Source organism: Cicer arietinum, chromosome 8, assembly GCF_000331145.2.
Source record: "Cicer arietinum cultivar CDC Frontier isolate Library 1 chromosome 8, Cicar.CDCFrontier_v2.0, whole genome shotgun sequence".
Lineage (NCBI taxonomy): Eukaryota > Viridiplantae > Streptophyta > Magnoliopsida > Fabales > Fabaceae > Cicer > Cicer arietinum.
Window position 1 is genome coordinate 24,157,402 of NC_021167.2, and position 11,056 is coordinate 24,168,457.

At 31.5% G+C, this 11,056-nt stretch overlaps 2 protein-coding genes and 1 long non-coding RNA gene across 3 annotated transcripts; 2 read left to right on the forward strand and 1 right to left on the reverse strand.

Annotated features, from left to right (window-relative positions):
- Positions 1 to 1,947, reverse strand: LOC101488499 (uncharacterized; the record flags this gene model as incomplete). Its single annotated transcript, XM_027337630.2, has 5 exons — positions 1 to 290; positions 641 to 681; positions 905 to 1,006; positions 1,463 to 1,531; positions 1,620 to 1,947. Coding segments are annotated over 5 exons (705 nt in total), but the record flags the coding sequence as incomplete, so codon positions are not given.
- A 30-nt stretch (positions 1,948 to 1,977) lies between these two features.
- On the forward strand, positions 1,978 to 4,112 carry LOC105852711 (uncharacterized). The gene is made up of 3 exons (XR_001144617.3): positions 1,978 to 3,300; positions 3,387 to 3,463; positions 3,795 to 4,112. It is a non-coding gene; the product is annotated as an uncharacterized lncRNA (long non-coding RNA).
- A 5,405-nt stretch (positions 4,113 to 9,517) lies between these two features.
- LOC101515401 (apoptosis inhibitor 5-like protein API5) lies at positions 9,518 to 10,477 on the forward strand. Its single transcript, XM_012719268.3, has 4 exons — positions 9,518 to 9,674; positions 9,751 to 9,816; positions 9,941 to 10,041; positions 10,243 to 10,477. Exons 1-4 carry the CDS (start codon positions 9,615 to 9,617, stop codon positions 10,460 to 10,462), a joined length of 447 nt encoding a protein of 148 aa, XP_012574722.1. The 5' UTR covers positions 9,518 to 9,614; the 3' UTR covers positions 10,463 to 10,477.
- Positions 10,478 to 11,056: the final 579 nt, after the last annotated feature.

The following is an 11,056-nucleotide window of genomic DNA, read 5'->3' on the forward strand; positions in this document are numbered from 1 at the left end:
TACTAATAAAATCTATTGACCAATGGAACAAAATAAAAGTAGAGCCTTCTGGATGACTTCTTACACTAACAACATAATCAAGTGCCCATGGGAAAACACATGCATATTTTCAGATAATAACTAGATCAAGGTCCCACTAATGGACAACAAACATACCCATTGTCAACTTGAAGCCTTGGAGCCGTTGTCGCAGTCATGAAATAGCACCCATCTGGAGACCATTCACTTGTCACAGACCATTCAGCCTTGGTTGTTCCAAGTTGTTTCTTATCTACGTAATCCCAAAATACCTAGAACATAAATATGAAAAACATATGAGTTCCTTATAAGAAGCATGTGTTTGCAATCGTGCATGCATGTGAGCATGTGCCGTGTAAGAGTACAGCAGATACTTGCCAGAAAAAGAAAGAATAAAAGACTCTCAACCTCCTTATCACTTCACTCCTTAACTCCCCCACCCCAACCGCAAAAGCAGCCTTATATCCCCTACTTCAAAAAAATGTAACATACTTTGGCAATACGGAGCATCTAAAAATACATCATAAGTTTATAATTTTATTATCTAGTGAGGTGAATTAGTACTAGTAGTCCTAGGTTTATCCAATATCGCAGCAAATCTTTTCCAGTCACGAGAACATACCATATCACCAGGCAAGTTACCGAAGCCAGCCAAACATAAAACTGGAAACAGTCAAGGGCACAAAATACAATTATGTTTACTCTCACCCAGATGTAGATACTTTAAATCAAAAGAATTACGAACTTCGTCAAAGTTCCAACCCCTTACCACAACCCTCAAGGGCCCTTTAAAGATTTAAAAAAGAAAGAAAGAAAGCTCCTAGACTAAGCATATAAAATCTAGTTTATTAAATACAATGAACGCCAAATCATCAGCTGAGGATACATTTCCCTTTTGGGTTCCATCGAATTGTGTTGTAAGGGCCAGCTCCAAGCTCCAGTAGAGGATTGCACTTCTTGTCAAATAGAGTTGCTTTAGCAGGCATAACTAAAACATGTTAAGGAAAAGGAAACATTCAACAAATAAAAAGAATAATTGATTTATGCAATGCAGAAACAGAATAAACAACATCTGACTTTTTGAAACTGTAAAATTTACTATTAATCAAAAACTATGCAGGAAAAATCTAGTCCAGTTGGGTACCATTATGGCTTTTAAAAATCATATAAAAGAAGGATTAGTTTTTTTTAATTCATAAAGTAGATAGAAAGAAGCAGCTCTAGTGTTTTCGTCAAAGCAATTCCTGATATAAGTCTAAAATCATCCCAAAAAAATAGAGGCATTTGCCAAAATTCGTTCATGATTTTACCATAAAGTCCTGCTGGGGAATAATAATCAAACCAAGCCCTAATGGTATTTTGAGCAAATATAAAAATTCAAAAGTAGGATATTTAATACATATAGTTTATTCTTATGTTGTACATATCACAGAGAAAAGGATACACCCATACACAACAGCAAATTCTAAGCCTGAATGTGACCACTGAGCATCGTGAACAGGCCCATCTTTCCCTGCCAAAGATTTAAAAACAAAAAAATTATTATCCTAACTATGTAGAGCCAATCATCAATTATTCTTTAAATAACAATAAGAACATACGAAGAGGCACTAATCCTTCATGCACCCCATCTGTTGTCAGGTAGTATAACTTTGATTCTCCGTAGTAACTCTGATTGGTTTTATCAACATCTGACTGCACCACAACTAGAAGTCCAGTTGAACCATGATTCCATTTAAGTTGGGTGGTAGAACATCGGAAAAAACTTCGTCGAGCCACAGGTTGACTTTGGGAAGCACCACAAGCAAATATCTGTACACTAGCAGGAACACCCTGCAAAAGTTCATGGAATTTTTTATATATTAGGAACCTAAATAACAGTATGCCAAATAGCAATAATACCAATTCCTCATTTGTTATGGGCCATTTTTTGGTACTCAAGTAGGTGAGACAGTTGCATTCAAACTCTAGCTTCTACCACTATTTTGAATCCGCCCAGACTTTTACATTTTACAGTCAAAAATGGTAGTGGTAAAGGGAAGCAAGAGGGTATTGCCCATTGGATTTGTAATGGTAGGTTGAATTTGAATAGTACCTTTTGGAGTAGGTTGAGTTTGAATAGATCAAAAATCTGTTACCAAGAATGGTGAGGGCTTGGATTATGTGTTAATTAAACAGTTCAACGGACCAGTAAGACATGTTACTTCGGTAGAGATTACTATGACCCGGAATCAATTTATGTACTTCAACCTTGAGGACAAGGTTCCTTTGGAGGAGTGGAGTGTTCTAAGGGCCTAGTCCGATACTGTTAAATCTCTTAGGGTTTATGCACATTGGTTTGAATCCTAACATTCCTGATGTAATGTTGGGAGTAGTCAGTAGTTAATAATGACAACTCACTAGGGCTTGCCCAAAACTTATAATTAGTCAGTAGTTAGTTAGCAAACCTATAACAGAAAAACTCCAATAATGTTGAGTAACTCTGTTGTACTTTTTGAGATTCAGATGCCTAGTGCGTTGGCTAGGTGACAGAGAGGATTATCCTCTGATTAGTTATTCTTGTTTTTTCAAATAAATCCTTGTTCTAGATTTCTGGTAGCCTAACAGAATTTGAGGACAATTTGGAGGAATCTGAAAGAGAAGAGTCAGAGGCGTATGCCTCATTAAACGACAAATAAAATGACTATGTTGGGGTTAAAGTTTAGACATTTACGTTATGTTTGTGTTCTGTTCTATCATTTTGTTGTTAGTTGGAGTCTTGAACTTGATAGTCATAAGACATATTAGTAGCTTATGCTACGTTATGATGAGACTTGTGATATTTTCTATCCGTTTCGTTTATTCTTAGCATATGTTAGTTTTTGCAATTATTTTCTGGAGTATGTGTATATAACACATACACAAATATCCATCATGCTTGCATCACAGGCTGCAAAGCCATCTGCCATACGTAGCGGATTTTTGACTGTCTGTCATGATCAGCCATCTTACATTTTTGCTTGTCAAAGGGTCTTATATTGTCATATCTGCACTGCACTATTTTAGTTGAAAAGAAAAATTAATTTTTGGAGCTAAACTTGGAAGGTGTTTATAATTCAATAATATTCAGAAAATGAGTTCATGAGATCTTGTTATCTTTGACTTTTTTTTCCTTCTAATCAAGTGCTTCTCTCATGTGCTACTACTCATATTATACTCTGATCTTGGTTTTCAAATGATCCAGGCTGAAGAGTGTTATCTATCACTTCAGAGATAATAGAGAATTTCCTCGTTTAAGAATTGGTTGGTATTTTTGTTTCAAACTGTTTATTTTATCCCTGCTTTTTAGATCATTAGTGATTGTTATTTTCAATTTTCTTTGCTGATAGGGATTGGGAAGCCTCCTGGGCAAATGGATCCTAAAGCGTTTTTGCTTCAAAAGTTTAATGTAACAGCTAGACAACGAGTAAGTTCTTGGTTTAATGTTTAATGCAACGAAGGTTTCAATTGGGTTCTCATAGTTCACCTGCCAAATCTGATAGTGGTTACTTGTCATGTTAGTGCTATGTCATAAAGTCATGTCAAGTGATCGTCTGCATTTGGGTGGCTCTTTAATGATTGGATATTAATGTGATGAATTGGAAAACATTTGGGCAAATGGGAGTCAGTTATTAGTAGCTCCAATATGGGTTCACCCTATCTCGGTGGATGCCACTTTTATAATTTAGAGCAGCTTTCATGTGGTGAAATTTTTTCATCTGTTCACAGTTCCTTCTCTTCTTTTTCTTATTGGACAGATTGATGAGGCTTTGCACGAGGGGGTTGATGCCTTGAAGCTCCTTCTATTTAAAGGTCTGGATGTGAGTGCAAAAAGGTTCAACAAAGAGCAGAAATATAAGCACTTAAGAGTACAGACATTACCAGTTTGACTGGATTCCGTGATGGGATGTTGCATTATAAGTATGGTTAGTTCCTCCTTTTTAAGGTTGCAATAAATTGCCTCGGTTCTTATTGATGTGTAAAACGTAAGGATAAAATGGGCTGAATTTTGTAAAGATCTCTCAAGTATGTATATTATATATAGCTTTTCAAGTGGTTTTTGTAACTTTTCCCCATCTTGGCTTGTTTTAATTTGGATATTGTCTTTGTTCAGTATGTGATCTTATGCATTGAGGGCAAGCAGGTAGGGTGGGCTGATCATGTATTAGTAAAGCTGCAACTATTGTGTGAAATTGATAAAACCGCTATTGTTACTGCTAATCATCGTATACGCGCTACATGGCATGAATCATAAAGTCGTCAGCGAAATGCGACACTAAATAAACAGATTTCATCAGTTCCTTATAAATCCAAGCTGAGTTATTCAACTTGGAAGCTGACTATAAAATGTATAATGGGAAATTAAATTACAATTTCTGCTCATTAGCTATATGACTTGATAATATTTTTTTAGGTCAACGACTTGATAATTTGATAAAGGTTAGATAGTAGGTATGAAAAGGAGAAGAAATGAACAGAGTTCAACATCTTAAGTTCAAATTTAATAAGAAAAATGTTATTTGAACGCAAATGGTAGATATAATATTTGACATATATATATTGTTTATCGTATTTATAAATATGGGTAAATACATAGAACATTATTTTTTTTGTTTGAAAAAACAAAAAATCAGTTTTTATTTTATTTATTTATTATTGAGATATCTTTTTGTGATACATATACAAGTTTATACCATTACTTACTTTGAATATTTTATTTCAATAGTAGTTAACTTATTTATTCGCAGCTCAGCAGAAGAAGTTATTTTGATTGATTGTTGTCAAAATTTTGAACAAGTCACGGACAGTAAAAAGAAGAAGAGTATTACTAATTTTTTTATTTTATAAATTCATTGATAGTAGTTATTATTCACTTTATACTTAAACATTATTAATTTTATAAATAATATATAATCTTGTGAAAAAATACATATGATAAAAGTAAACAATAAATTATAAAATATTGTTTTGTGTTTCAAATTTTAATTTTAATAGAAGTATATGTTAAATTCGCAATCTTTCTTTTGTTTATACTCTATTTCTATATTAAATAAAAAAAAACAAAAAAAATCATCAAAACAAAATGAGACTTATTTAACATGTTAGCTTTATTTATTTTTGACTAAATTACATCGGCGGTCCTTTAACTTAATTTTAGTCCTTTGATTTATTTATTTTTTCGAGTTGGTCCTTTATTTTAATTTTCAGTAGTAATTTAACATTTTATGTTTTAAAATATCAACAATGTTGTTATTCTTTTACAAAAATTCAAAAAAAAATCATCAAAAATAAAATTTATAAAATTAATTATCATCAAACAGAAATAAAATTAATATTCATATTAATAAATGTAAAGTAAATAATATCAAAGTTACTTTAAAAAAAAAAAACTAAATTATATCTGTAGTTCTTCAACTTAATTTCAATTAACGTTTTAGTTCTTTATTTTATTTTTATATATATATATATATATATATATATATATAAAGTTGGGTAGCTTTTAATATTATATACTATAAAAGAAGTTCAGTAGTTAGTTGATTAAATATTATTACCAAATTAAATATGAAGGTGTAACGATAAAAAATAAAAAGTAAAAAAAAAAAAAAACTATTATTTACTGGTTCGACCATTGCTTTAGATAAGCATTGCAAAGAAAAAAATACATTTTAATTGAATAAGTTTGCAAATAAAAAAAATCTTAACAAAATAAAATAAATTAAATTACTTGATATCACTTATCCGAACACACTCTTAATTAAATTAATTAGAAATTCTAATAATTATACACACTTTTAATTAAATTAATTTATATTAATATCTAATTAGAAACTGGAGTATCATTTGTGCTTTTGGTTTAGTTTAGTTTAATTTTATTTTGATTATAGAGAAATAATGCTACAGTTTATTTGAATGATATGTTTTTTTCAATAAAAATTTATATACATGTATCCTTCATATATTTTAGAAAGTTATAGAAAGTTATGGACGACCTACAAGTTTTGAAGTTGCTATACAGTTCTGAAAAAGCTTTATTATAGGCTAATAATCAGTAAACCCCTTTCAGATATTGTTCGTTAATAATGTAAATAATGTCGTTCATGTAAAGAATGTCACCGGTATTCTAATTTTAAAACTCCCTGAAACTAACCAGAGGTGTATTGCCAGTGGTGCATTTTGATTCTGTCATCTATTATAAGTTATGATCTGATTAATTAAATAATTGTGATGGTAAGTTTTGAATATTTCTTTTGACATTAGTAAGTTTTGAATTATAACAGTCAGAAACGAAAATTTCATTTTAAAGAATAAAATCAGATCTAATTAATAAGAAGATTAGTACTTGATTTTTTTAAAATATGATAATTCATATATTTGTTCCATTGTAAAGTGTTAATTAGTGAATTGCCAAAAAAGAACTGAAGAAAAATGATAAAGGAACGTAGTAGTAGAAACATGTGATTTGCAATTTGAAAGTGCTTTGGTGTGGAATTAGGATAACTAATTGAGGATATCATATTTATGGAACAAGATAACTAATTGAATTTCAATCACGCGGTCTACATATAGAAGTTGTGATTTAAGATTGAACAGTTAAAATCACACACTTAATTTTACAAAATAAAATAATTTCTAAATCAAACTGTTGAGAATTGTAATTGTAGGCGGAATTACAGTAAAATCAAATTCTCATACTCGTAGAATTAATGTTTTGCAAAAAGATATTTTTTTATACTTATATAAAAAAAATTACACAGAATTACAGCAAAATCAAATTTTCATATACATAGAATTAGTGTTTTGCAAAGACATATTTTATAATATAAAAGAAAAAATAGATAAATTGAATTTCTCAACAAGTCTTCAAATTATAGCTGAATATTTATCTACTAGACAAATGGAAGTGGGCTGTTTTGGAAAAGCTTATATGGCTGGAGTCATCGGCCATATAATAAGTATGAAAACGGACTCAATTTAACATAGGCTATGGATAGATTATTAATGTCAAATGTGGGAAACAAAATAATAAACTAATCTAATAGGTTTAGGAAGAAGGTAATGGGATGGTGGTGGGAGTGGGAGCGCACTTTATTTTTCGTGGAATGTTGATTATTAAATTCAGTTGTAGGAAAACAATAGATGTGTGTTTTGTACATATGAAAAGAGCCCCGTTACGTGTGAATGGAGGGAAATCTACCACTTATCTTTTTACTTTTTACCTTCTATTTTTCAAACACATAAAAAAATATTGTTTTACCTTCTTGTAATTTATTGTATTTTTTTAGTTAAAATTTTAAAATTATTAATATTTCAAAAAATTTAATTTCTTGAAAAAATTTCTGTACATTTAAGTTTTTGAAATTTATTTAAAAATTTTATAAAAAATATACTTTTGACAGTTTCATATTTATTCAAAATTTATTAAACTTTTTTAAAAAATTGCATTGTGAAAAATTCACATTTATTTAAAGTTTTAAATTTTTTTTAAATTTTTGAAAGAATTGTATTTTGAACATTTTACATTTATCCAATTTTTTTATAAAAAAAAATAAATTTTTGAAAAAAATTTATTTCAAACATTTTACATTCTTCTAAAGTTTCAAATTTTTAAACATTTAGAAAAGTTGCTTTTTCGAAATTTTTTTAAATGTTTAAAAAAATACATTTAAAAAATTTTACATTCATCCATATTTTAAAAAATAAATAAATTTTTGAAAAAATTTCATTTCAAAATTTTCATATTAATCCAAAATTTTGAAATTCTTTTTAATTTTTTGAAAATATGAAGAAATAGAGCCACCTACGTCTTCAGAGTAATGATATTTAGCAAGCGGTGACAAACTCCATATAGACGTTGAGTGTCATTAGTTTAGAGTACCTTTGCCTGACTCCAAACTGATTTACACGTGAGATGTGGACATAAAATCAGTGTAACATCTGGATGAAATGTAGACTTAATGACACTGCACAACTGAGCATCTATCTGCTTCTATTTTGACCGCAACCACCTTTTTAGGATTTTTAGTGACATGGTCCTTGTAACCTTGACCGAGCATCTATAGTTTGCCGTCGGTGGCCCAACTGTCGTAATTTGATCCATTCAATTTTTCGACAGAGAGAGGAGAGGTGATGTAGTTGGTAAAGATGGTCTTTGTTTCAGACAGGGACATCATGGTCGGTAAAGAGTGCCAGAAAACGTGTCCAAACCGGGAAAACAAGGATTGGTTAAACTGGAATTCGTATATTTGTGACTCGAAACTGAAAACTCAAGGCATATATGGAATCAGAAGGCCGAGGCGAGTGCAATTGAAGAAACGATGTCGTAAATGACTGCTAGACGCGCCGTCACACATGGGAAAAGCGTGGCGCATGGGAGACTTTTTTATGAAACGCATTGAGGGGTGGGCTGATCTGGGGTGTACGACGCTGCTGGAGTGGTCTTTCGTCGAAAAAGGTTGTTGGGGACGGCGGTGGTAGAGCGTGGTGGACTGGAAAAAATTGAGGGAACATTGTAGTAAAGACAAGGAGGGGGGAAACCAGAGTTGAGAGCACAGTTTGTTGGAAAAACAAAATTTCATCGGAGACAGTGGGTCCACCGGGTAGTTGAAGATCAGGGCTGTCTCTCTCAACATGTTCTGGATACCATGTTGAATATGAAGAAAACATTGAGAGACATGTTGAATAACATGTGTGTTTCAACTACACAATGGAAGTTCTTTATATAGACTATGTGATAAATACACTTAATGGCAGAAATACTTACAGATGATAGTAATACTTATAGACTTTCTATTTATTTACATACTAATATTTTATTTTCAACAGTCTTAAAGATGTGGTAGGATCATGATTATCAGTTTCTTACAATACTCGAGTTGTATGTCATCTCAATACGAAACAAAACTGAATCCAATAATTAATTTTAACTATTCTGATTACCCCCTTTTCATTTTGATGAATTGAAACTTGCTCCTGAACTTTGAACCATTTTTTGTCATTTTGATAAGGTTTGTATTTCAGCTTATGTTTTTGTGTATTTCACGTGCTTTTCTCAAAAAATGTTGTGGTTTTTTTTTTTTATATTTATCTTAGATTCATAATAAGATTCAATTCACATTACTGAAAATAGGTCTTCCAATTCATAGATTTATCTCGATTTGGTAACCTTATATGGTTGGTCTGTTTAACTTTTTACGGTTAAGAGTATTTTTGCATAGTATTTGTGTAATCAAACTTTGTATTTGTGTAATCAAAATTTGGTTCAGTTCAGTAAATGCACATTCCTGTTTTTGACAATCTTTATGGGTCCTTGTATCATCGATCTTGCTTGTCACCTGTCTTGTAAGCTTATAATAGGTTGGGATGGTGAAAGCTCTTGATTTGATTGGTTGCAATTAATTCCATTTACTGATAAACTTTTCATTGTTTGCTATTGTTGCCTCTTTTGTATTCATTTCCATTGGGGATTTTATAGTCATTTTGGCAGGTTATGGTAACATAATCGGTTCATTTTTTTTTCCAGATTGAAGAATGTTGAGGAGTTCACCCGTGCTACAATTAAGAAATTAACTCAAGGAATGGCTGAAAACACCAAATCTATGGCAGATGCTAAAACTGATGAAGAAAAGGATAAAATTGTGAGTTTTATCTTAGTTGTGTCATGCTTTTCTCTTATGATGTCTTTTATCACACTTACAAATTTACATTTCGCAGAAAACTAAAAAACAGAATGCTACTACTGGGTTGCGTACCTGCAATAATATTTTGACGATGACGAAGGTAAGAAGGAGGAAACCTCTTCTTGACTTTTGCAAATGAGTTATTGCATGCATGCATGAATTTCAATTATGTCTTTGTCCTTCCTATTCTGTTATTTATTGAATTGTTCAATTTTTATGGTCAGCCATTGCACGCAAAAGCTCCTTCTTTTATTGGAGATAAGCGAATCAACCTTTCTTGGAAAGAAGTAACCAAGACTGTGTCACCTACCATACCAGCTGCTGGGTATTCTATCTTTGTCTTTGCTTTTGCAGATATTTTATTATTTTTCCCTTTTGAGAGTACCCTGTCTCATGTCTCGTTTACTTATTCTTTTCTCTAATATCATTTTAATATGAAAGCTCAATTTTTAGAGATCTCATGTGGATTTGGAAAACACAATTAATTCCAAGTGAAGTGATAACTTATGACTTCTTACTTCTGCAGAGCAAAACGGCCTGCTACTGCTGGCAATGGATCCAACAATACTGCATTAAAGAAGGGTCGAGGTTCTGGTGGTATGCAAAATCAACTTGTCAATAGAGCGCTAGATGGAGTATCTGGTGGAGGGAGAGGCGGATTTTCTGGTGGAGGTAGAGGTGGATTTTCTGGTGGAGGGAGAGGCGGAGCAAGAGGCCGGGGCCGGGGACACAATTCAACTGAATGATAACTTGTCATTCGAAGTATTACCTGTAAGAATTGATGATAGGAAGATTAAGCAATTAAGGAGCTAGGATGTTTCCTTGGTCAAGGTAATTTGGAACCCAACTACTGGAGATGCAACTTGGGAATTGGAGAGCAAGATGAGGGAACAACACCCTGAGTTGTTTATCGATGCGTAGTTTCGAGGACGAAACTAATTTTAGGGGTAGTAATGTAAGACCCATAGTTTTTAAATCATAAATTATGCAATTTTAGGGTATTTTAGTGTTGAACTCTGAGGTTTTTTAGCCAAATTATTGTATTTTAGTGTTTTGTGAATTTAATGCCAAAAATATTTTTTGATCCCCGATTAAATTATTCGTCGAGCAATAGTTTTATTTATTTACGTTACGAAGAATTTAATACGGGACAATTTTGTTAAAAATACCCCGGGTTACTGAAAATTGTATCTGTCAATTGAGTTGCGACGAGAGTTGATATTTTTAACAAAAAGTGGTTTAGGAAGTGATGGGTGAAATGATAATTTTATAAAATATCTAGATATTTTTAGAATATTTGTAGTTTGATTTTAATAATATATATATATATATATATATAT